Source organism: Amblyomma maculatum, chromosome 1, assembly GCF_055883805.1.
Source record: "Amblyomma maculatum isolate TAMU_Amacu chromosome 1, ASM5588380v1, whole genome shotgun sequence".
Taxonomy (NCBI): Eukaryota; Metazoa; Arthropoda; class Arachnida; order Ixodida; family Ixodidae; genus Amblyomma; species Amblyomma maculatum.
The window spans coordinates 305389385-305417192 of record NC_139344.1 but is presented as its reverse complement, the minus strand read 5'-3'; the positions used below and the strand labels follow the sequence as shown (position 1 = coordinate 305417192).

General features: G+C 46.3%; 1 protein-coding gene across 2 annotated transcripts in view; it reads right to left on the bottom strand.

Annotated features, from left to right (window-relative positions):
* The window catches only part of Vps8 (vacuolar protein sorting 8), a 255758-nt gene that overhangs the window by 144773 nt on the left and 83177 nt on the right, over positions 1-27808 (bottom strand). For both annotated transcript variants that reach the window (XM_084591219.1, XM_084591295.1), the window contains exons 11-13: positions 23619-23741; positions 23235-23315; positions 9880-9963 (exon numbers count right to left, since the gene is read on the bottom strand). In XM_084591219.1, the coding sequence (XP_084447345.1) occupies positions 9880-9963; positions 23235-23315; positions 23619-23741 (288 nt within the window). The remainder of the gene's footprint in view (positions 1-9879; positions 9964-23234; positions 23316-23618; positions 23742-27808) is intronic.

Here is a 27808-nt window from a genome sequence, read left to right as displayed (position 1 = left end):
GCAGGAAAGGAGGGAAGGTGTAAGGTGCTGCTAGGAACGGCCATTCTGAGGGAGAGCTTCAGCGCTCTCCTTCGAGACCGCCTGTGGCCTAGGGAACTCGCGTCCTGTCTGCACGGTGAAGCAGTCCATTCTGAGAGTGTGCTGCACTATCCTCCCTTATTTGTCCAGGGTTGCACGTTTTGTGATGGGCGTACAGCACCGTACGTGCACGTGTCTATCTACCGTAGTTCTCCTAGTGTGCCATCATCGGTGCCACGATCTTGCTGGCCCTGGATTTTCCATGAACAGCAATGGAGGATCCTCATTCAGGAAGCGCAACACAACCGGTGCAGAAGAGGAAGCGGCAATACCACTACAAGTTAAGCAGAACATTGTGCGTGAGCACAACGACGGTGTAAAGGTGTGCAACTTGGTGCGCCTGATGCAACCGACAGTATTGACAATCGTCTGCAACACGCTCAAGATTGAAAATGAAAGCGGTGCAATGGACGATGGCCGGAGAAGGGTTTGACAAGGGGCCTACAATATGTAGAAAATGGCGCTCTTGAATGCCCATGAGGCATACCTGCCGATTAGTGGCAAGATTTTAGCGGAGAAGGCGAAGCACTTGGAATACCTTCTGCATAAGACTGATTCGCAGCCTGGTCGTGGTTGGATTCACAATTCAAGGAGAGACATGGAATCATCTACAAGGCAGTTGTGGGCGAGGCAGGATCGCTCGATGTCGACAATAGGCAGAAGTGGCTTAAGGAAACACTGGCCTGCATCCGAGAAGCATAAGCGCACCGGGACTTGAACAATGAGGATGAAACTGGGCTGTTTTTCCACATGCTACCATCGAATACTGTCAAAGGCGATCCAAGTAAAGGCGGCAAGCAAAGCAAATTGAGCATGACATTTTGTGTGCCAACATGGACAGCAGCGACAAGTGCCCCGCCTTCAACATAGAGAAATCCAAGAATCCCGCCTTTTTTCGTGGTGCCGCGAGGATCCCAGTTCGCTACCGTCATAACGGGAAAGCATTTATGGCGTGCAAACTAGTGCCCCGCTAACAACACTGCAGGCTTGCAGCCTATGGATGCAGACGTGATTGCTTGCTTGAAGGCACTGTATCGTCGACGTGTTTTGAGCAGGCTCATGCTGAACCTCGACATTTCTGTCCGAGAATGATGGCAGTGCAGTTCATTTTTGGAGCATGGGCAACTCTTGCCCCATTATGAACTGCTTCAGGAAGGCGGGCTTCGCTGGGGATGCCAGCAGCGCAGAAGGTCTCAAAGCTCCTGCTGACACAGCGATGACCGAACTTTGGTCCACAGTGAGCAGTAGTGACGCGTCAGGACTTGAGGAATTTTTACATGCCAACAATACAGTGGTGACAGATGAAGAGCTGACAGATGAGGCTATCGTCGCAGCAGTCACTGGAGCGGAGGACGGCGACAGTAGCAACGACAATGATGAGCCGGAACCTGTGCAGGTTGCACCTCACCAGAAGGCTTTGGCAATGACCGATTTCCTGCGGGACTTTGTTTTTGCTAAGAGACTACCATTGCCCGATTTTCAGCAGTTGGATGCCCTGCAGAAAGATGTCGGCCAGATTGCCGTGAAACAGATAATGCTTATGGGTTTCTTCCCACTACGAAGTAAAAAGTATAAGCTACCTCATCCTTATTAAATGTGTAGTTGATAATGTTTCCTTTGTGTTTTCGGCCTAACGCGGTTATAACAATCATCAGTTATAAAGATGCATTTCCATGGCACTTCAATATTGTTATAAGTTGGGTTTGACTGTAATTGATCTACTAGCACCTTGTTTTACCCATATTTTCAATATTTGTTTGTCGATAGGACTTTTTCCCTGAAGTATGCAAATAGGGTAATGCAAAAAGGGTAATAGAAATTAAATAAAAAATACAACAAAAATGTAACAAATGTGCAAACAGCGTAATGAAAAAAGGGTAATTTCTATAAAAATGACATGTCCAACAACCGTCCCATATTGATCTTACCTGTGTTTTCCAAAGATTTGGAGAAAATAATTTTGAAGCGCCCGACTTCTTTCATTGACCGCTTCAATCTGATAAATTCTTCACAGTATGGTTATGAGAAAACAAACCTACAGACTCGCATTACTTGTCCAAAAAGAAACCACTTAGTAAAATTTTTAACACAAAAATATGGTACTTGGGCTTTTTCTTGATTTTTCAGAAGCCTTTAACTTAATTAATCACAAAATTTTGCTTGAAAAACTTGATCACTATGGCGTAAGAAGTATTGCACATAAACTAATTAAGCCCTAATTGAATCATCGTTCTTTGACGATTGTTCTCAATTTATCACCATTGGAGGAGAAGATTCTTTGATAAAACACATTAAAACAGGTGTCCCTCAGGAAAGCATTTTGGGACCATTCCTTGGTCTTGTTTGGTTTGTGGGGTTTAACGTCCCAAAGTAACTCAGGCTATGAGAGACGTCGTAATGGAGGGCTCCGGAAATTTCGACCACCTGGGGTTCTTTAACGTACACTGAAATCGCAGAGCACACGGGCACCTTGCTTTTCACCTCCCTTGAAAAGCGGCCGGGATTCGATCCCGCGTCCTTGGGCAAAAAAGTCTAGTGCCCGAACCACTGCTCCACCACAGCGGGTCCTTTGGGACCATTTCTATTCATCCCCTACATCAATGAGATAGTCTGCATTGATGAAACCACACATTATAAAATTTATGCTGATGACACGAGTTTTTTTTTTCTTCAGGTAGATCATGTGCAGATTTGGGTAGTCAAGTGAATAGCGTGCTGTCCAAAATTAATGCATGGGCTCAAAGGAACTGCCCAAGATTAAACAATAATAAAATGAAGGCTTCCTTCCTTATAATGCCCTTCCTTCCTTGTCATACAGTCAAACCCGGATATATCGAACTCGAAGGGGATCACAAAATAGTTTGATATATCGATAATTCGATATCCAGAAAACAGCTCGAGACAGCGCTTGCGATCGTGAAAAATGATACCATATTTGTCGCGTAATCAACCCACTCACATAATGAACCCACCCTCCACTTTTGCCACCGAGAATTTGAAAAAAAAAAAAAAAAAAAAGCGTTACTCGGTGCCGCACCCCTCCGTTTCGGCCGCCGCATCCACAGCTCATTTATTGGCAGCGCGCCAAGATGTTGCGCAGCGATAACACCACGGCGTGTTTATCTTTTGAATATACTTTTGATGTTAGCTCCTGCGGTCGCATGAAGCGAACTTGGCAGAGTGCCCGTGATGGCTTGATTGCACAAGCCTAGTTCGATTTATCACGCCGCGCTGGGGGCGGATGGAGTCCACTGCCACAAAATCATTGGAAAGCATGATAGCTGCAAATGCCGTTTGAAGCAAACAATACTAAAAGCCGGTGTCATGATCACAGCTGATCGCATGCTTTCGCTGATTCATAGATGCAAGAATGAACGCCCCACACAAAAAAAATTGTCACTTCTAAATGTCCGCAGCTGCCATAGCTTACGCTATGCTGCGTGTTCATCATGATGACAAGGATGGACTAAAAAAAAAGAAAACCAAATCTGACGTCCGTAGCCGCCATAGCTTAGGCTATGCCGCACATTCAGCATGATGACACAAGAGGCTTCACAACACACCCTGGAGAAAGCGTGCTGAGCTGGCTGGTCGACACATGCGTCGTGTGTGCTGCTGCGAACGAAGACCGGGAAAAAGAGGAAGGGCAGAGGCACAACCTTGCGCTTCGCTACATAGCGTTGTTGCCTCTCTCCCGAACACCACGGCTGCATTGGCTGCGTCTGACGTTGCCGGTACAAAGGTATGTTGCCAGCACGAAGCCCTCTCGTTCCTTCAAGCACATGGCTTGCAAACGTCACGTGCTGGCGGGTGGCAAATGATCACCGCAGATGCGCGTGCCTTTGGGCAAAGGATGCGGCGCTGCTCTAGGCCAGCCGTCACCAAACGGTTCTCTCTCATTCCGCGCGTGGTTTGAAAACGTGACACGGTAAAAGGCCGAGAGTAATGCGATAGTCTTTGGCGAAGGCACACCTTCCAGTGCGTGGTGCGGAGTTCGATATATCGAACGACCGGTGAAATTGGAGTTCGATATACGACGCAGCTTTTCTATACCCTTACATGAAATTTTCAAGGGGATATTCCGCGAGTTCAATATAACCAAAATTCAAATTATCCGGGTTTGATATATCCGGGTTAGAGTGTATAATGTTACTTTTTCAAACGATGTTCCATGAATCATGTATGTTCTCGTCCTACTGTACTGTTTTCTCTTAGCCGCACGCTCCTCTGCTGGCCTGTGTGGTAGGGAGTCGGGGCTCCTTAAGCTGTTTTGACAGCTTTTTTTCCTGCCCTCATTGTGAACTTTTGTTTGTGGAATAAATTTGATTCGATTTGATAAAATGGCCACTTTGGCCAAAATCTATTTTTCGTAACCCTTGGGTCCTCCAACTGTATAGTGATGATAATGTATGTCCACATGAGGGGTTGGAGTTGAAAGAAGAGACGCATGCAGACGGATCTGGGCTCTGAGGCACTTGCAACCAGCTTTCATTCGTCAAACCCTCACCCATATTAAAACAATTTCATCCGCTACATTTGGTAGAGGTGTGGGTAAAAACGTCCTGGATTTGCCAGTACCCCATTATCGCCTCAAGAGTTCCTTCCAATGGCTGCCACCCAAGCGATGCAGACACAGGAATAGCGAGCTGGAGAAGATACAACCTTCCTCCTTCAGTGAGAGCCCAAAATCGACGCTGAAGAATGGCTCAGACATTACGAAAGGCACAGCAAGTACAACTCTACTGCCCGCCTCCTTGCTGGCACGGCTTTAACTTGGTTTGACAACCACGAGGAAATCCTCACGACCTGGAACCAGTTTGTTGAAAAGATCACTAAGTCCTTCGGAGATACTCATGCGAAGAAGGAACGTGCAGAGCATCAGCTTTTCCAGAGAACCCCTCTGCCTGGTGAGACATGCACACGATACATCGAGGAAATATTGAAACTTTGTTGCATTGTCAAGCAGCAGATGTTAGAACACAAGGTAGGACACCTTCTCAAGGATATTGCTGAGGACGTGTACAACTTCCCTATTTTGCGAGACACCCTTGCAACGGTTGCAGATGTCACCAAACACTGCCCTTCATTTGAGGCGCTCAAAGCACGCCGGATAGCGCCCAAATTCGGCTGCCTTTCCAATGTGACAGCCGTTGCCAGCATCGACATCCTGGAGGCTGAAGACATTGCTCCTATGGTCAGGAGGATTGTATGCGAGTTGGATACTCAGTAGCAACGTACAAATTATGATTTACCTTACCACTAGACAGCAAAGTTCATGCCACCATGCGAGCAGCGTACGCCATGAACTGCACAAAATAACGACCAACTGTTTTACAACTATGGTATTAAGCGGGCCCAGCAATTGACGTCGCAACCTTATTTCCAGCAGCTTCCATCCCATCTGGATGAAATGCCTCATGGTGCGCCTCGTCGCGCGTCCATCGCCTCGTCTCGACCTCCAAGGGATCCTACGGTCAGCTACCAGAGCCACCAGCCACCGATACATTATGGCTGTGGGTGCAGAGGACACATCTCCTGCCACAACCACTCAAAACCTACGCGTAGCGACGTTATTGTTTCCAGAATGCAGCCGCGGCACAGCTCGTAGTCAAGTTGGCAGGCAGCTGAGGTGGTCAGGTTGCACCTTTAAGCCAATCAAAAAGGAAAATCCAGGTTCTTCAAAACATTAAAGGTCCACGGAAACGGCCCCCAAGAAGGCACTGACAAACGTGTTGAGTGTGTAGAATACATCCTTTTGAGCATTAACGCAAAGTATAACTCCTTGGAACAAAGCCAGCAATTTATTATTAATTTTTAAAAACAGCGTTTTTTTGAAATTCGTGGGCAGAGAGAATGTTGCTTGGTGGTGTCGCATGGAACTATTTCCTTGACCCGTGACGTCACGGGTAAGTTGACTGGCAAGGCTTGCTAGAAGCTGCCATTCGCTGCGGCCACTGCAACCATGACGTCACGGACACACTTCCGGTAGCTGCGAAAGTCGTCTGCTCGTGCGCTGCTCGAACTCTGTGCGGGCTGTTACACAGCTCGCCGCCCTTATCGGTTAGGTGGCCATTGCCCATTAAATACAACCACCCATGCGACGCAGGGATCGGCAGAATGAAGCTGCATTTACAAATATCTTATTTATATAACGTAGTTTCAGGAGTACCGGAGTGTCGTCCGACGAGGCGTCAACAGCACGGTCAAGCACTGCACGATGGCAGCACCTCCTCGACCGCCGTAAACACCGCCGCTGTGGCCCCTCCTCCCGCATACCGTTCGCGAACGACCAGCAGATCGTTAGCACCGATGTCCGAAATAAAGCGTGCTAAAATTTGTTGGCGTATGGAATACTGAGCCGAATATCAAGTATGAAGCCCTCGTGAGGATCGCTGACCAGCAGCAAATTGCTGGTAAGAGCGATAGCCATGATACAAGCTAGTTTCTGCTCAAGCCAGCTGCTGCTGGTGCATTTCGGCTGATCCGATCTGATCGTACTATATAGCTCTGCGATTAATGCGTCGGCAGAGTTAATCCTATAATTATTTTACTATGGCAGGAAATGATTCACTATAAGGCAGTTTCATAAGTAGACGATTTACGACAGCGTTGATCATGTTCCAAAGCGTCGACCGCCGCGGCTTCGAAGCGAAACAATTTAGGCCTAGCGACGACTAGGGACGGTCACGCACGGCACCGTCGTTCATCGCGCTCGCGCGCCCCACCCCCGCGGTAATTGTGTGACGTACCTCAGCCTGCTCGCGGCATCCCGTGCTGCAAGCGTTGCAAACTCGTGTACTTTCATAGCTAAGGCCACGCATTTTGTGACATTCTGCTCAGCAACAAGCCGTTCAAACGATACTGCAGGCAAGACAAGGCTTCAGTACGCAGTCGCTGCGCTGTTGACCGTAATCGAAGACGTCGGGCGGCACCATATTCTATACATCGATCTTTAAACGTGATACAGTGGGCAAATGAATAACTTTGAGAAGCATAATGTTACGAGGTATTTCCCCTTCTATTTGCTATATGCCAGAACTCCCCGCGTTTTTCTCGATACCATCTTTCTGTTTTCCCCAAACAACAACGCGTCCATTGCCCAGATACTATGCCGTGCCGAAGCCCGTCATACAGTCCACTTATGCACACTGGCCTCTCAAAGCCGTGCGAAAGAATACTACGACCTGCGTCATCATGCAGTGACTTCGTCTGACTTTGGATACCTACCCGCAAGCGAGAATTATATGAGGAGTTTCTGTACAAGTACGATGGCCCCTTCGTCGACCGACTGAATGACGTGAATTATGTCACTGCCAAAGTAACGGTGAATAATCGGCGTTCCCGCAAGACACGTCGTTCATGTGGCTTGCCTGAAACGCTGCCGTCGTCGATCTGCCTAATTTTCTCAAGGACGAGAATCATCTGCATCCGGGAAAATTGCTACACCATGTGGAGTCTTTCTGAGGATGCGCGCAGACGGATCAGGGCTCTGAGGCGCTTACGACCAGCTTTCATTCGTCAAGCCTTCATCTGTATTAAAACTATTCTTTCGCTTGAAGTATAGCCGAACCCTACTACAAAAAATGCCACTTTATTCCCTTCAACGAAATATTTCCAATTTCCCGTCTATTCTCCATAGAAAGTAAAGGAATAAATTTCTCACCATAACGAACCATTTTTGGACTGTGCTTCCACTTGAATAAAATGGTTGCTAAGTGCAGCTTGGTTTAAAAATGTGACACTAAAATAGGCATATCGCAACTCATCGGTGCACTTCTGTAGGTCCACGCTGCTTTGTTTTCAATGGAATCAATATATGCTCCACATTACTTGGTGTTCATTCATTTTCTTCAGAACATGTGATAGCGTCAAAAGCCCGTAGTCTTTTTTTTTACACAGTATTCGATGCTACCATGGCAACTGCATCAAAGAATTTCTACAAGTAATCAGCAAGGCAGGACAAAAGGAGATGTTGCACAGGCTCATGATCCTGAGATCCAATGCCCTTTCTTCGGAGACATCCGCTAACCGACTTCTTGATATTTATTACAACTTGACAATGTTTTGAGGCTTATTTTACCTTGACAAAATTGCGCTTCAACAAATTTTTCTTGCACACCGTCGATTTTGTTGCAGTGAGATTCAACTGTATACTGTACAACTTTAAATATGAAGATTTTTACCTACAGTCACTGAAAATTCTAAGTCTGAGGGAATTGTACTCTCTCCGAAAGCTAAACATATTGTTATGGGGCGGCAAACTGATGAATACAGGAGACCAGAGAGAAGATGGCAAATGACTGTGAGGTGATATAAGGAATCGCCTCGCACGAGCGCTCCTGCCTGCGCCACTGCCCACTTCTTCCTCGTCCGTAAAATTATGAAGCAATAAACAGTTAACCACACATATAAATTTTAAGGTTTATTTTCTCACTTTCTGTATGGTTGCTGTTACACACCCCTGCAGTATTTTGCAGCCAATGATAGTCGAATGGTTCTTTTTGTTGCATTTAACCTCTAAGGACATTGAGGAACGTAATAAAGTTCCCAATTTCTCTACATATGCCGCTACATAATTTTTGAAATTGACTTTAAACACATTTGTCATGTAAATATGCGTAATAATTTTAAACTCTTACTTTTTAGGATTACTACTTGCTTTACTGCACAAAACAGACCTTCATAAACATGTTGACATCCAGAACATGCATTTTCTTAATTCCTCACAAATGACTTTACGAAGAAGTTAAGGGGGACATGGGTTTTAAAATTAATTTTGCCAACCAAATTTGATGAAACCTCACAGAAATGCTTAGTTTTTTTCTGCCGATTTCAAATATGCAAACATTTTCCTTCTGGGACAATTAGTTCGAGAGCTATTAGAAATGTATTAGAAAACTACTGTTGTTTGCTAGAACTATAGGGGAAAAAATGCTCATCAGAAATTAATTCATAATACACAGGTGGATACTACAAAGTGGAAGGAATGCAATGTTGGAAGCAGTTTTCAAATTGAGCTAATATTAGAGATTTAGCAGCTCACTGAACTCTGCATTCCCAGCCATGGCTACTACATAAGAATTTCAAGAGAAAATAAAAACATTTTGAAGTGAAAATAAAAAATGTGCTTCCAACATTGCATGCATCATACTTTCACCTTCACAATACAAAAATAATTATAGCTCCAGCTTCTCTAGTTGCTGAGATATTTTTTCGGCTAACTTGTAGTTCAACTCAAAACACAGTTTCGAGAAAAAGCCAAAAAACGCACCAATGTAATCATAATGATTGAAAGCGAGAAATATTTGCACAGTTACATTGCAAAAGCCTAATAATAAGGCAAGGTCTCTCTCTCATAGTAAACTGCAATATTTCCCGAATTGCTCATTCAGTTCGGCGTACAGCTTGTGAACCGACTACGCGAACTTGTATTTTTCGATTGCACGATTGGCTGCAGACTTCGAAAATAATCTTTTCAAAAAATCCATTTTTCAGTTTCTAAGACCTGTGTCCCCCCCATTATTAACTTTAAATACTCAATAAGTGAAACAGCTAGCATTAAACAAAATGTCCTAAAATCAGCTAAAAAGGTTACCCGACTGTGACAAATTTGGCTATTTTCACATATAAATATATTTTTATCTGCTACATCCCCTCATAAGCTGTCCTTTATTGAACTTTAAAATGTAGATTAGCTTCGTATTTTTTCACTAGTGTAACCACACTCCTTTTGGGCCTGATGTTTCTAAACACACAAAACTCTTTATTGAATGTTAAAAATGAAGCTGCTACACAACCTACCTCAAGTTCTTCCTGTGACCTTACATCAAGGATGTGCAAGTTCTCTGATGTGTCCAATGTGGCCAACGTCCGTGAGTTCAGCCACTGCAAAAGAAGGCTAGCAATTAAACGATTTTCATGATGCTGCAGTTGTCATCTGCCTTACCCAGCGTTGTCCCGCTAGCCAGCCACAAGGGATCATAACTGGTCAACACCATTGGTGCAAGGACATTTATTTCTTGAAGGGCAAAAGCTTTTCTCAGGACGTATCGAACTGATTTTGTTTGATTTATGGGGCTTAACGTCCCAGGCTGTGAAAGACGCCATAGTGGAGGGCTCTGCCCACCTGGGGTTTTTTAAATGACAGCCTTCCTTTCCGCCTCCATCAAGAAGCGACCAGTGCGGCCGGGATTCGATCCCGCATCCTTGGGCACAGAAGTCGAGCGCCCTAACCACTGCACTACTGTGGTGAGGCGCATATACTGAGCTGCAGTAAGCTACTGAGATTTTGCAACACTGATAGCACACCTAACAAGCACCACTGTTATGCTCTAAAAACTAGCAACAAGGAAAAAAAGTGCACCCTCTTATGACAAACAAAGAGTGCTGGCAGGTATTCCAGCAAGTATCCTCCTTTACAATGTGCAAAACACTCCTCTGTATTGACACAGTAGAACGACAGTAACCTAAATAACTTGAAAACCTCAGTGAATAAGCATGTTTAAAGTATCAGCTGAATCTATCAGATGGTGTGCCTCAAACAGTATAATTTGTCAACTTGGTTCAACGCCTCGCAGATTCCCAACATCGGCAAACGTAAATTTTGCCCTTCCCTCTTAGCAATGCTGTTCACAAGCTGGCAACACTAAATATGCCTGTAAAGCTAGCATTCATACACATATACTTCTTACTGCATTAGCAGTGGCAAAAAAGCACCCTCCAAGCCAAATGGGTGCACCCACCCATGCAACATGTCAAAAGTACCCAAGGTCCCCTTCCAAGCTTCCATGGCTGTATAATTGAATATCTAATCTCCTAAAGTATATGTTGGAACTAACACATTGAAAAGTGGTTTGGTTTGTAACATCCAAAAGTGACTTAAGCTATGAGCGATGCCGTAGTGGAGAGAAATTTCGACCATCTGGGGTTTTTTAAATGACATCGCATAGCATCAAAAAGCGGCTGCCGCAGTCAAGCTTTTATCCCATGTCCCTGTCAAGCACTTAACCACTGAGCCACCATGATGATGGCACAAGACATTTCACAGTACAGTAATGTCTCAGTGGTATGAATCTCACGGGATCGTTAAAAAATTCCTATCATGAAAATCAACAAAAATCACTATGCAGAAGCGTGACAAAGGCATTCATGCAGAGCTGTTTATGGCCCAAGATATTTACAGTATTTACTTGCGTAATGAGCCCACTTTTTTTCAAGAAGAATTGACGTCAATTTGCAGGGAGGCTTCATCCTTCGTTCATTCTTCTACCTATCAATCATCAGCCATGCAGACCATGATGCCTGCTTTTAGGATAGTTAAGTGTTTGCTGCTATCACGCTTTCCTATGATTTTGTGACAGTGGAGGGTGCCCAGTACAGTCTCAGTGTGATAAAGCACTGGATACCAGGCTTGCTCAACTGGACGAGTCAAACCACCATCTTGCTCACCCCTCTCGGGAGCTAACGTCAAAAGATACAGCCTTTTGGCTCGTTATCAAGAAATGTGCTATGGGCTGCCATAACGATGACACAAAACAGAAAGATGCACTAGATGATGAGTTACATGCGACTCCAGGGCATGGCACTTTCGGGTGTCTCACCTTCCCATCTGACAAAGGCAAACTGGGCAGTGGGTACATTACGCCAGTGGGTTCATTCCAGGAAACGTATTTACAGCCGCATGGCACATACAACCAGACAGCGCATGCGATGCATAGCGCAACTGGTGATCATGTCGATTTGCTGGCCATGCCTAACTTTACACAGCGTGCAAAGTGCTTGTGGTGCAGTGCATAGTGCGCAAGGCAGCGGTCATGTTTTGCGCATTCACGCATTCATCTGTAGCGCTTGTTCGAAACAGCTAAAATTCTGCACATTGTACACAAAGGCGGGGGAATCTAAAGATAAAGCGCACAGAAAGACACACTCAAGAGAAAAAGACACAGGACACGCGCTCTCATCTGATTTATTTGTAGCAATAGCAGCAAATATATGCTGAAAAGGAGACGTGCGCAATACATATCAACATAAAGACAAAACAAGGAATATTACAAAACACGATCAAGAAAACTGATTTCTTTTCAGCACATATTTGCTGCTATTGCTGCAAATAAATCAGATGAGAGCGCGTGTCCTGTGTCTTCCTCTCTTGAGTGTGTCTTCCTGTGCACTTTATCTTTAGTCAAGTTGCAATGCACCATCTAGCCTATCTCCAAGTTTTGGAATACTACAAATTTGTATCATCCCGAAATTATTCATATCACCAGAGATTAATATACTAACGGCAATAAAGCACAAACTGCTATTTTAAAGAAACTTGGAATCTAGCCAGTTGTATTCTGTGAGGTTAGTCTTAACCGGCTTGACAAGGACTGTGTTGAAAGGGTTCAGTTCCAATGCTCCTCAGAAAGCAAGGAACACAGAAGAAAGAAAATAAATTTTCACGAATCCAAGAAAGACCACAAGTCCATGCCTCCTGCTAATGGTTTCTGAACTACTGTAGTATAAGCGCGAACATAAAGTTGCATTTTTCTCAAAAACCACTTTTTGAAAATTTTTAAACTTTGATGTACCTTTTCTCAATAACTGTCAGACTGATTACACTGAAATATTCTCAGACTATGATTCCATTTTTTGCAAACAGTCTGAACCCAGAATATTTGATAATTTTAAGAATTATATGTCTGAAAACAGAAATGTGACGTCTCTCAGGTGAACGACAACGAATGGCAATTTCTTTTTCTAAGATTAATAAAAAACATGTTTTTAGGGTCAGGTTGAAGCTAAAAACATGCAGAATTATTGCGTAAATTTTAAATGTGATTCAGTCCAACCTTGATGCAACGAACCTCAATGCGACGAAATTCGCGATGTAACGAATTTTTCTTATTTCTAGATCTCTGCCCCATTGAAAACAATGTGATTAAACGAAGCAATTTTATACTGCACTCTCGATTTAACGAAGTCCTCGCACATAGCATGCATGTACCTTCACGATGGATGAGAACTAAAACTTCAGCCCATTTTACATCTGCCCTTTTACGCGCAAATTTTGCCACAAGTCTGGAATTTGAGAGCGATACAAAATCTGTCGTGTGCATACAAAACTCGCGATGCCAAAGTTTTAGGACGCTTCATGCCATGGCGTAACTGACCGGTCAGAACGAAAACCCGGTAAGCAGAAATATCATATTTACTCGCGTGATGAAGCAAATTTTTTTTCTTTTTTTGCAAATTTAAAGAGTGGGCTCAATAGGCGGGAAAAGCTGAGATTCTTTTTTTTTTTACGAGTACTCCATCCCAGCCATCAACATCAAAGAAAGCATGGGGTCAGCTGCAATCATGACGCTGGCTCTTTGCATCGTCTCAGTCAAAAGGTGCTTGCTGCTATCACACATTCCAATAATTTTGTGGCACCACCCCATCGCTCACTGCATGATAAAGCAGATAAAACAGATGTGCAACTGCAGGCACTCCTCTCAAGGTCTCTGGCATTCTGCCAGTGCCAGATTAGCTCCCCCACCCCCAATTTACCCCCCCACTAAAGGTAACGACAAGAGACACACGGTGCGCTGTTTTCACTGCACAGCACCTTGGCGCACTGCCAAGAAATACTGGACAGCGGCAGCACGATTACGGAGGGACACGCCAATGTGTGTTTGTTTTTTTTTTTTGTTGTTTTTTTTTTTGCTTTTTTTTTTCTAGGTTTCGGTGGCAAAAGTGGGAAGTGGACTCTTATGCAAGCTAATATGATACGCGCACGTGAAGCCTGAACAAAGATTGCCGCACCCAAGGTAGCAGAGCCTGTGTGGGCGATGCACATATACGACAAAATCTAGTTCACTATAATACGACAGCACCCCCTTTAAATTCCCTAAATCAGATGATCTAGAGACTCGTATTAACTCTCTCTTGTCCCTCTTGTCTCTGTTTGCAAACGTTGGATAGTGATGATACCAATGGCGACATCTGGTGGCGACTTTGAGTACTAGGCACTACGCTCGTTTTTTCGCACACGGAGAATAATTACGCGCTTGCGTCCATTTGTTATCACTCATTATGTGCTCCTGATATACAAAATAATTTCTGGTACCCTTGTTCACGCTATTCTTGTTAGAATTTTTTGCTTATTTCCTGAATTCGTAATTCACATGTTCCCAGCAGTGTTCCATGAACCTGTTACTTCATTTGGGCAGCTAAAACATAGCAACCTCGAAGTAACAAAATTCGCGATTTAACGAAACTTTCGGCTGCACGTAGGACTTCATTATATTGAGGTTCGACTGTATTGCTTTTTGTTTCTTAGAAAAGGCACACCGAATTTTTTTCCTTACCACTCAGAAGGTAAGACAGGCTGCAGTGCAAACATTACAAGCTAATTAAGACCAAAGACAAACATAGCAAACATACAAAATTTCACATTAAAGTATGCTGCACTCTGAGATATAAACCAGAAACGAGGATGACCTATTTACCCTACCATATCCCATGAACAGTGTTTTGTTTACTGGATGTCCACTGTACTTAGTAAAAAGATTGAAGTAACATGCCTGTCAAGTTTATGCTAGAGTGTGAAATTAGTAGCAGTATGTGAACAGCAATTCTTTAAAACCAAACTGAATACAAACAGCCTTGCTTTGGTACCAAATTAAATAGGAATATTTTAGCTATTATAGCAAATCAAATACAATAATATCTTATTTGATCCCCATTATTTAATAAATTGGATAACTCAAACTAGAAGCAAGGCCCCGCTGACACCCCTGTAGCTCTATCGCATCGGACGCTCGTTAATTCTAATACGGCCTTGCTCTGGTTAATTCAGGTGGGTGGTCGCATTTAGGTACAATGCATGCAGACAGCGATCACCACAACAAACCTCCTCATAAACCTGAATTGCCCATGCACTTTATGGGCAGACATGACAATGATCGAATAAGGCTCAGCTGCAAAGTTTCGGTTTTACCTTCACACCATCCTGCGGCTGCAGTTAGCATCGGCAGTGATCTTTAATTTGTATTGTGAGCGCAACGCGTGAACTTTCACCTCTTTCATCTGTATAGATCCATCATCATTATCATCATCATGGCTGACTGCTGCTCGGAGCGTCGCGCGCTGTGTGCCAGCTGGTTCTGGAATAGAACAGACGTTTTGTGCAAGTGCTGTCCCACAAGTGGTGGCGGTGCGATTCGTATTCCCCACCTCTCGCTTTAGACCTACCTACCGTTCTCCCTGGAGCTCCGTTCAGGCCTTCGCTTGCGTCAACGGCCCTGTGCTATGGATGAGGGCAACGGTGCTCGCTCACTCCCGGCGTCTCCTCCTCCTACTGCGGCTGCCCCTGCCTGGACTGTCACCAGCCGCCAGCGCGATCCACAAATCTTTGCTGGCCTTCGCGGTGAAGATGTCGACGACTGGCTCGACAACTACAACAGGGTCAGTGCATTTAACCGCTGGGACGACGCTCATAAACTGCTCAACGTCGTCTTCTACTTGGCTGACGTCGCCAAAACTTGGTTCCTCAATCACGAGGATGACATTGCTGACTGGCCTACATTCACGGACCAGCTAAAGAAAATTTTCGGCACTCCGGCTGGTCACTCAGAGCAGGCAAAGAAAAAACTTGAAGCTCGTCTCCAGCAGCCCGGCGAGTCCTATACGTCGTATATCGAGGACGTTCTGGCCCTTTGTCGCCGTGTCGACGCTGCTATGCCTGAATCTGAGCGTGTTCGCCACTTAATTAAGGGCATCAACACTGCTGCTATCAATGCCTTCGTGTTTAAAAACCCGTCGTCCGTATCTGACATCACATCCACATGTCAACGTCTGGACCAGCTACAGTCCTGCCGCCTCGTGCAAGACCCCAGTGATGGTGGCTCCCTCATAGATGAAAATTTGCGGTCCCTAATCCGCACCATGATCCGAGAGGAGCTCTACGGCCTCACCAACCCCTCCGCAGTATCTCCAACTCTTCTGCCAGCAACGGTGAATTTGCGCAGCATCATCAAAGATGAACTGACGAATTTCAACTGCACTGTGGCACCTGCCCCACCTCCCAACGCCTCCCAACATTCCTTGCCAACCTATGCCGAGATTACTTCACGTCAACCCACTCCGTTTTCCCCGACTTGTTCGGCACCCGTGTGCGGTCACGTCGCTGCCATGGCACCATATCCTACAGTGCACCGTCCTGTTACAGCCTGGCGCCCCTCCCGCCCTGTGTGCTACTATTGTGGGATACGTGGCCACATTGCCCGTGTCTGTCGCCGCCGCCAACAAGACGAGCAACGGGGTTATGCTCCCTTTGAACGTGCCCGCGTGCGCCAGCCTGATGATTCTGCACTGCCCTACTCAGACTTTTACCGGCGTTCTTCCTCTCCTCCGAATTCCACCAATGTTTCACGGCCCTCGCGTCCTTCCCGACGCTGATCCCCTTCGCCTTTTCGCCGCACGTCACTGCTTCGTCCTGCCTCGCAACCCTTCCAACCTATAACGGAAAACTAACCGAAGCATTTTTTGGAGGGAAAGCTGCTTCGAGTTCGAAATTTACAATTCCTCCTGGTCGACCGTCGAATATGTTAGTAGTGATTGTTGAAGGATTGTACGTTCAGGCCCTCATCGACACCGGCGCCGCTTATTCCGTCATGCATTTCTCTCTGTGTTCTCATCTACGCAAAATTATAACGCCATACATCGGTCCGCCACTTCGTGGAGCTAATGGAACTCTTATGAAACCCACCGGCCAATGCACAGCACGTGTCCTCATCGATAACCAGCGGCATCATATCGAATTTATTGTGCTCCCCATGTGCGTTCATCTCATGATCTTGGGGTGGGATTTCTTATCGTCGGCGTCCGCCCTCATCTCTTGCCGTGAGCGCCTTATTCATCTTGCGGACCCCGATATATTACCGACTTCTGATTGTTCACCACCACACGTGTTTGCAGCAGTTGATTTCGTTTTGCCCCCAGGACGCGAGCAGCTGATCATCGTGGCATTGGACTACCCTCTCGATGGCGAAGCCTTCGTTATGCCCGCTCCTCGGTGGACCTCCGACGGCCTAGCTCTTGCCTCGTGCCTCACCTCCTTCACCCGCGGTTGCGCGGTCGTTGCGGCCCTTAATACAACTCTCCAGCCGTTCTTACTGCCCAGAGGAGCCACAGTTGGGTTTATTTTTGACTGCGATCCCGTTCCCCTCAACACACTTTCCAGCGCACCACCGCCTCCTGCCAAGCCTCCATTTCCGACATCCTCTGCGCTCGCAGCTGCCATCAGCCCTGACCTTACATCCGAGCAGTCCACAGCTCTGCTAGACGTCCTCCTGCGGCACCGAGAGTCTTTTGATGTGTGCGCCTCAGCGTTGAGGAAGACCTCCGTCACCTCTCATCGCATAGAGACGGACGGCTCTGCTATTGTTCGACGAAGGCCGTATCGCGTTTCAGCAGCAGAACGCAAAGTCATTGAGGAGCAAGTTGCTGACATGCTTGCTCGAAATGTCATCCGACCATCCACGAGCTCTTGGTCCTCACCTGTGGTCCTCGTTCGCAAAAACGATGGTTCAGTCCGCTTCTGCGTGGATTACCGGGCACTTAACAAGATCACGCGCAAGGATGTTTACCCTTTGCCTCGTATTGATGACGCATTAGACTGTCTCCAAGGCGCTGAGTATTTCTCCAGTCTCGACCTCCGTTCGGGATACTGGCAAATTCCTATGCACGATGCAGACAAGGACAAGACTGCCTTTTCAACCCCCGACGGTCTCTACGAATTTAACGTGATGCCTTTCGGACTCTGCAATGCGCCGGCCACCTTTGAGCGCATGATTGATACCGTGCTTCACGGCATGAAATGTAAAACATGCCTCTGTTATCTCGACGACATCATTGTCTTCTCGTCAAACTTCGCTCAGCACTTACAGCGTCTCACTGATGTCCTCACGTCCCTTGCCCAGGCGGGGCTTCAGCTGAATACCAAGAAGTGCCACTTTGCCAGTAAGACCATCAAAGTACTCGGCCATGTCGTCAGTAAGGCAGGAATCCAGCCTGATCCCGAAAAAATTACGGCTGTCGTTAATTTTCCTCGACCCCAACGTCAGAAAGAGCTTCGCAGCTTCCTTGGCTTAGCCTCCCACTTCCGCCGTTTTATTCGGAACTTTGCAACAATTGCTGCCCCGTTACACAAGCTCGTGTCTTCCCAAGTGTTTTACACCTGGTCCACTGAATGTGAAGACACCTTCAAAGCTCTCAAGCAGGCACTCACTTCTACTCCTGTGCTTCGCCATTTTGACGCTGACGCGCCCACCATACTTCACACAGACGCCAGTGGCCACGGTATTGGCGCGGTTCTCTTGCAACGCAACGCAGTGTCTGAAGAGCAAGTCGTCGCATACGCCAGTCGTACGCTTACTGCAGCTGAGCGTAACTATACTATTACCGAGCAAGAGTGCCTCGCCGTTGTTTGGTCGGTTCAAAAATTTCGACCTTATTTGTATGGCCGCCACTTCACCATTGACACAGACCGTCACGCACTCTGTTGGCTGTCATCGCTGAAGAACTTATCGGGTCGACTGGGTCGCTGGGTACTACGTCTTCAAGAATACACCTTCACCATCACTTATAAATCTGGGCGAAAACACCTCGACGCTGACGCCCTCTCCCGCTGCCCATTGCTACCTACTGACGCGGCCCCACATACGGTCTCCTCTCCCTGCTGCCATCCGAGTCAGCCTTCTGCTGGCCACCTGAATGTTGCACCCATCGCTATAGCTCCACTCGAGAACAATGCTGATTTCTCGTCCCTGCAGCTGACTGACCCTTACTGCCGCACAGTCATCGCTCGCCTCTGTGGAGAATCAGTTGTCCCAAACAGTCGCTTGCGCCGTCAGCTTCGTCGGTTCCGATTTCACCATGGAACACTTTACCGCGACGTTTATCACCCTACGGGTCAACACTGGATACCCGTTGCCCCTCGCTCCCTTCGTTTTAAAATTATGAGGCTTACAACGACGACCCCACTGCTGGACATTTAGGCCACTTTAAAACTTACGACCATATCAAGAGCCGGTACTTCTGGCCTGGGCTTTCTGCCAGCGTCGCCAAATACATTTCATCATGTCCGTCTTGCCAGCATCGCAAGCGTTCAACATCCCCTCCTGCTGGCCTACTGCAACCTCTACCTTGCCCATCTGTGCCTTTTGACACGGTCACCATTGACTTGTTTGGTCCTCTCCCTTTGACGTCAGACGGCAACCGTTTTGTTGTCACTGCCATCGACCATCTAACGCGGTACGCTGAGACCGCACCTCTTCGCTCCGGTGCCGCCTCTGAAGTCGCCGATTTTTTCCTGCGTGCGATAGTTTTGAGTCATGGTGCTCCTCGTATTCTCATTAGCGACCGTGGAAAGACATTTCTTTCTCAAGTCCTTGAGGAAGTACTGTGCGCAGCCAACACCGTTCATAAGACTTCTTCTAGCTACCACCCTCAGACCAACGGACTCACCGAGCGGTTTCATCGCACTTTGTCCGACATGATATCCATGTATATCGCTCCTGATCACCGGAACTGGGACAACGTTTTACCTTTCGTCACCTACGCCTACAATTCCGCTGTTCAGCACACTACTGGTTATAGCCCTTTCTTTTTAGTTTATGGCCGTCAACCATCGACAGTACTGGACACTACTTTCTTCTCTGCTCCCTCTACGTCAGAATCTCTGGGCGAAGAGTTTGCCACTCGTATGGCCCGGTGTCGCCAACTTGCCCTTTTGAACACTGAAGATGCTCAACAAGAACGCAAAGCCCTGTATGATCAATGCCATCGAACTCCCTCCTTTTACCCCGGTGATGAAGTTCTCCTGTGGACACCAATCCGCATACCTGGCCTATGTGAGAAGTTTCTCCATCGTTACATTGGACCTTATACAGTACTCCAACAAACGTCTCCGGTGAACTATCGCGTTATTCCCTCGCACACCGTCACAGATCGACGTCGTCGCTCCGAAGAGATCGTCCACGTCTCGCGCATGAAGCCCTATGCCCGTTGTCCCTCATCCCTGTAATCAGCGACCAGGGTGGCCGCTCTTTTGTCGGGGGGATTTGTGTGAGCGCAACGCGTGAACTTTCACCTCTTTCATCTGTATAGATCCATCATCATTATCATCATCGCTGACTGCTGCTCGGAGCGTCGCGCGCTGTGTGCCAGCTGGTTCTGGAATAGAACAGACGTTTTGTGCAAGTGCTGTCCCACAGTATTTTAGAATGGGGTCACACTGTTCTACAGCCCCTCCTCCCGTGCTGCTTCCGGTACATTGAAACGCTGAGTTTACTGTGCAGTAAAGAGGCTGCGAAGACAGTAACAAAGGTCTTTGTGGAGCCCTTCACATTCCTTGAGGAAAAAGTCTAAATTGCAGACAATCATCCTCAGGTAAACTCCTCTGTGATAAAGTGACTCCGACTGGCAAAATGTTTTACTGTACAGTAGAACCTCGGTGATACGAATCTCACAGGGTCACAAAAAAATTCGTATCATCAGAACACTCGTATCATTGAAACGAAAGAAAATATGTATGCAGAAGCATGGGAAAGGGAGTCATACAGATCTGTTTACGTCCAAGAAGGTTTATTACGGTCGCGCAACACAGCTCGCCACTTGCAGCACACAGTGCAACAGGCGATCGCGACATTGGCACCGTGCAGGCCGTATGCCTCCGCGGACTTCTCGTGGCAAGTATAGCGCAAGAAATGGCGACGTGCCAGCCGTGTGGCGCCACAGACTGCTCGTGATGCGTACAGCATGACTAGCAGTTGCAAAGTCTACGATGTGTTGGCACCTGCCGCCAACTAATACTCGCCTCGCGGCCGCATGCCGCTGCAAACTTTTCGTGGCGCGGAAAATAATCGAGACGCCAGTGATGTGCGGTCCGCCCACCTCCGCATAATTCTCGCAGCCCATACAGTACGAAAGGAGAAGGCAACATGAGGGCCGTGCAGAGCCGCAAACAGCTTGCAGATCGCGGAGCCAGCAATGTGCAGTCCGTGTGTGCCCGCCGCGTACGCTGCCGCGAACTGTTGCGGTTGCAATGTCCGCAGTTTGTGGGCCACGCACCGCTGAAAGCTTTTCACGGTGTGAGTCGCAACAGGCAATCGCAATGGCGGTGAGGTGTGGACCACGGGTCCCCGAAAACTGCCCGTGATGCGTATGTACAGTGCGGCTAGAGATCGCAGATGTGTGGGCAGTGCGTAGTGCTCAACCTTGCGGTAGCAGTTTGCGCGTTCGTATCCCCTGTAGTGGCGCAGAAGAGTGTTCGGAACGTCCGAAATTTTACACAATGTGCAGAATCCAATCTGGCTGGGGAATTTGCCGAATTCGTATCATCCCAAAATTCGTATCAACAGGATTCATATCATTGAAATTTTACTGTATCAGGGTCCTCCTATATTAGTTGTTGGTGAATGACATGGCCCTGAAGACGATGTTTCGTAATTCATAGGCCACTGACTAAGCATATTTTGCTGGTTTATAAAAGAAACACTCAAAAACACATTCAATTCTTCTCTTATCGTCTCTTTACGCTTTTTTTTTTTGCAACTATATTTTGTTCTCACGTTTTCGATTTTGTTTACACCTTGTGGAAGTAGTGCTTCAGTATGAGTACAACATGGCTACAAATACAACGAGTTTGATTTCATGTGAAAGCCAAAGCTTTGCATAAACATGGCATCGCAACAGTGGGGCGCACGACACAGTCAAGCGCGACAAAAGTGCACAGCAACAGTGACGAGCCGTTGCCGTGCAGCCCTGTTCTGCGAACCGTCCGCCTTTTCTCCCATTTACTCAGCACATTCGTCGACAGCCTTACCCTGCACGCCACATGCTTTGCCTCATGGGCAAAGATGGCTTTTTCTTATACCTTCTGAGCCTAGTAGTTAAGCCATCTCAAAAAGCGCCATCTTGTCTTTGTTCTTCTCCGAAAAAAATTAAAATTTGCCTCATGATGCCAAGTTTCACACGTGCCACGATATCATGTCATGTGAAGCATGTTGCTGCAGCAAGACACACTTTACTATAACCGGTTTTTATTGTCTTATTTAAACAAAAAACAAATATACAGTCATCTACGGAAGAAAATGAAACTGCAGTTTCACTTTACTATATCCAAGCAGGGTTTTATTTTACCGTTTAACTTTCTCCTTTGCAAGGCAAATTATCGAGAGCTCATAGTGCACATAGAATATTGGTATGATTATTATTTGTATTGTGGGAAGGCACATATCACCGCTCCTTCCCTTCCTGGCTACGACGCGGCGGCGAGGGTGAGCTGTGGCCTCTCCTCTCTACATCACGTGGCAGCCTCCTTCCCCCTCTCTTCCTCGACTGCTGTGGCAAGGGAAGCGCGCACTGTGTTGGCTGGGTGTGGTTTCGGGGAGAGTGAGTGCGTGTGTGGTGGTGTGCCACGAGCTCGACAGTGCTCGACAGAGCGGACCGGACGGGCCAGTTGAGCGGACGCGTCCAGAAAAAAGGGACTTTCATCAGGTGAATAGAATTGGTTGATCGTGCATGCGCGGCTGAGAAAAACCATTAAACCGGTTTACCTTTTGGTCCTCGGTATTCGTGTTGTTCTTGGGGCCACCACTGTGGTCCGAGCTAGCGGAGCATTGATTGCTCTGAAGCGGAGCCGCAGCCCCGTAGAGAATCCCACAGTATACAAAGCAGCGAAGGACTGTAAATCGTGGAGCTAAAATGCACAACACTGATCGGCACTATGAGGCGCCCAGAACAAATCATTTCATGTGCCTCGCAAAATTAACCTTTGCTATTGACGATGACTGCAAGCAAACAAGTGCCACATACCAGCTGGTCAGATGGACAAGAAGTCATGGCCTCCAACACCACGTACTTGCAGGGCCTTCTTCAACCCAAATACATCGTCAATGGCGAGCCACACCAGGCCACCGAAAAAAACTATGGCATGCCCAAATCGAATTTCATGTTTGTGATTCGAAAATATTTCAACACTTGAGATCTTATTCGTTTCAAACATTTTTGAATGCGCACTTTTTTACTCATATCCCAAATTGATACAAGAACATTCGATACTGGAAGATCTCAAACATCTGCACACCCTTTAAAAATTAGCCTTGCCCTCTACTAATGCAACTCACCGTGAAATTCTGAACTGTATACTGCACTTGAACCTTCTGTAGTGGCACAAAAAGGATCTTGTCCAAGCTGGAAATGTTGACCTGTAAAGTAGGTAAAAAGTTCTCAGCCCAGCACCTTGTACAAAATATACCAAAAACATTTGCTACCCCATCAACAAATTAACTGCCTACAAATCATCAGTGAGACCTATCCTTTAACATAATCTGGCACCCACATCAAGCATACCCGATTCACATATTCCATGCACTCACGTCAGGAAAGGAGAATTACATGACACATTTAAATACTCCAATAGAAATGTGGAACTGAGGTTATTTGACTATTGCATCATGTTCCTGTTATTCCTTCCTGTTGTTATGTACTAAGAAATAAATAATGCTCACTTGGAAAAAGAAGACGGTGTTCTGGCGGCCAAAAGCCAGGACAGGGTCAATGATGCGGGCCGAGGCTGAAACCTGGATGACCACAAACTGCCAGCTAAGCAGAGGCAGTGTGTCTGGATCTGCCTGCAGCATGTATCATATCATTCAGCTGTGGAAGTACAAGAAATGGACGGATCTGTTTACGCAGGCACCAGGCAAAGAGCTATGCATATCATGCACCTTGTGCTGATCATCCTTCCCTCACAGAAATGCTATGAAAAAAATGCTAACAATGGATCAGAGTGGACCATACTAAGGAAAGCATAAAGAAATGCTTCCCTCTTATAGCAGCACAATCATTATGCTAAAATGAAACAACTTATCATGGGATCTGAATCCTTCATAGGACTACAGTTGTCTAACCTTGAGTGGGTTCACCAGTGCCATTCCCAAACATAACGGTAAACGTGAAATGCCATACTGCATTCTTCACAACTACCACAAGTTCATTTCCCTACCCTTGTAAGGGGGGAAGAGGGGAGTACACTGACTTGAAATGGCATCAAACAGTCAAATATCTTCGTTATATCATAGTTCACATGTTCCTGTAAGTCGTTTTAATACCTATTTTATATCAAGTGCAGTCTATATTCAGACATTCTTAATTTCTTTCTAAATTTCACTACTATATTTTAAAGGATGCAATATGCACCTTCTGCTAATGTTTAGAATGCATTACGGCCTAATTATGTACAAATCAATAAAAAAAAAGTGAGCATAGACAATAAATATGAGGCTGTCTAGATGCAAAGCATATGTCAGCAATTACAACAAAACAAACGGCATTCAATTCGATGCATCCATTGCAGTGTGACGCTTTCCACAAGCAAGGTGACACACTCAAAATAAACATTTGAGAAAACAAGCCTTAAAGGTCCACTGAAACGGTCACCAAGAAGCCAATGATAAACGTGTTCAGTGTGTAGAACGAATCCTTTTGTGCATTAACCCAAAGTATAATGCCTTGGAACAAAGCCAGCGATTTATTATTAATTTTTAATAACAGCATTTTTTGAAATTCGAGGGCAGAGAGGGGAACCATGCGACACCGCCAAGCGGTGTCGCATGGAACTATTTTCTTAAACCATGATGACACGGGTGAGTTGACTGGCAAGGCTTGCTAGAAGCTGCCATTCGCTACTGCCACTGCAGCCATGACGTCACACACGCACTTCTGGTAGCTGCGAAAGTTGTCTACTCGTGCGCTGCGCAAGCTCCTCAGGCGGTCAAGCACCGCAAGATGGCAGCACCTCCTCGACCGCCGTAAACACTGCCGCTACCGCCGCTGTGGCCCCTCCTCCCGCATACCGTACGCGAACGACACGGCGGATCGTTAGCGCCAATGTCCAAAATAAAGCGTGCTAAAAATTTGTTGGCATCTGGAATGCTGAGCCAAATATCAAGTATGAAGCCCTCGTAAGGACTGCTGACCAGCACCAAATTGCTGGTAAGAGTGATAGCCGTGATACAAGCAAGTTTCTGCTCAAACCAGCTGCCGCTGGTGCATTTCGGCTCATCCGATCTGCTCGTACTAGCTCTGCGATTAATGCGTCGCCAGAGTTAATCCTATGATTCTTTTACTATGGCAGAATAGGATTCACAATAAAGCAGTTTCATAAGTAGGCGATTTACGACAGCGCAGATCAGTTCCAAAGCGCCGACCGCCGCAGCTTCGAAGCGAAACAATTTAGGCCTAGTGACGACTAGGGACGGTCACGCACGGCATCGTCGTTCGCCGCGATCGCGCGCCCCACCCCCGCGGTAAAGTGTAACGTACCTCAGCCTGCTCGCGGCATCTTGTGATGCAAGCGTTGCAAACTCATGTACTTTCATTACAATTTAGGTCACATATTTTTTGACGTTCTGCTCAGCAACAAGCCGTTCAAACGATACTGCAGGCAGGACAAGGCTTCAGTACGCAGTCGCTGCGCTGTCGGCCGTAATCGAAGATGTTGGGCGGCACAGTAGACACTGCATATTCTATACATCGGTCTTTAAATGTGATACAGTGGGCAAATGTATAACTTTGTGAAGCAGACCTGCTCGTATGTTTTGCGCACTCGGGCGCCGACGAGTAGCCTCCGTCAACAGACACCTCCATAACCTCGGCTAACGATGCAAACCGAGGTCGCCAAGCTCGGTTTGCGATAACCGCGGTTAGTGGTGTAACCATGGTTTGGTCCGCCGTGTAACATAGGCTAACTACGTTTTCGCGTAACCGCGGTTACACTGCGCGAACTGGCAAACTGCTCAGGCGTGTGCAAGCGAGGACGGGTTGACCCGAGTACGCCAGAGAGCGAGCGCGCGGCAACCGGAAGTTCGTCGAAGTGACGTATTTCTGGGCGGAGCTTTGAACTTGCTTGTATTCTTTATTTTTTTATGTCTCCCTTCGGCGTACGAGTTGAGAGGGAAAATTGGAAGGGTCATTTTTCATGGTGTTGCAGAAGCTAGATCGAAAATTTTTGCAGGAAAATGATGAGTGGTTCAATATCTATCATTGTTATGGAGTTGTTTACCCTACTTGGTGACCCATTTCTGTGGACCTTTAATGTTCGAGCCTAGCATACACTGCTTATGTATATGTATCCCCCTTTACTGCTTTGACAATGTGAGCCATGCGTTTCCCACTAGCCATAAATTCATAATGACAGCAACTTGGCATCCTCAAAAAATTGCATAAGCATGCACAATTGTTCCCTCCACACATACACACTACAGCGAAAGAACTAAACACAGCAATGCCCATCACCTCTCGCCTTTTTGCAGTTTTGCACATCTGCCAAGTTTTCAGTCCCAACACTATTCTGCAAATTTAACTACAAGTAGAAGACTAACACTTTCCTGTCCGTGGGGAAAGTACAAGTTTTTCAGTAGTGTCAAAAATTTTTTTTTTCTTTTATACAACAACTTGCTTGGCAAAGTGTAGAGGAGAAAATTCTCTTCACAATGGTATTAGTCACAAATAACATCTTTATTGCATAGGTGATGAAAAAAAAATCGCAAAAATATTGCAGTTAAAATTTTAAAAAATTCATAAAAACTGCAAAATTTCTTCGCACAAATAAAACAAAAAATTTTGCGGTATAAGATTTTTAGAACAGGGACCGAGGTAACAATGCTGCAAATTCTAGCTTTCTAAGTACAGTATTACACAACTTAGGAAAGAAAACATTAGACCATATGACTATCGTGCCACAGCGCGAAACAGTTCCTTGTTGCCGTCTCACAGGTCTCACAGAAAACATTTGTTTTTTGTTCCACCTTTCTTTCTTCATAGCACAATTTGCAGTTCTTGTAAATCTCCATTTCTGGAGGGCTTGTGCTGCAGCCCCTGAGGTTGATAATGAGGCGGAAACAGAGGGTGAACATCGGGGTCTCGAGGTTGTGGCTCACCAAATCCAAGCAGTTGCTCAGCCAATTTTTTTTTTTTTCATCTCTTCTGGAGTGACATGTTGCGAAGATCAGTCTTTTTTACCGTAGGAAGAATTTTCCAAAATATGCACCCACGCATATCTCCTAGATGATCTCCGTGGTGAAGAATAGCAGAAAGAAATCGATGGCTTTGGAGTAGCGCCGTGCGTTGCTGCGGTGCGCATTGCCGAAGTCGACCCCTGGCTGTCTCGTAGGAGAAAACAGGACTCTGCGCTGCCGGCGGCAAGTAGTCCCGTAGCGGAATAACACAGAAGTCGCGCCTGTTCACTTGGTAGAAAACTCGTTGAGGATCACGTTGTGAGAAAGTGTGACGAAAATACATGCTTGTGGCGGCTGCCAGGTATGCCCCTCTGATACGAAGTGCTGACACAGCTGCATTCCAAAGTCTGAACAGAACTTCTCGTAAATGTTTTCTTTCGATACATACAGATGGTATATACACATGGCATTTATGCAAAACTATTAGAGAAAAAGAGAAGGAAAGGAGCAGCGAGGAGAAATGTGCCAAGTAGGCAATTGCCTGGCCTTCAAGGCAGACTTCATTACCCGGAACACACTGCCGGATAATTTTTTTCACTAACTTTTTCACCTCATGAGCGACGCCATGGTAAGCAAGAAATAAGACGCAACAGATGTGAAGCAAGCGTGGTGGTAGCGGTGAAAATTTTGAATTTTCACAGCAGCATTGCAAAAGCCTGCCGATTGTGGCGTGCAATCAA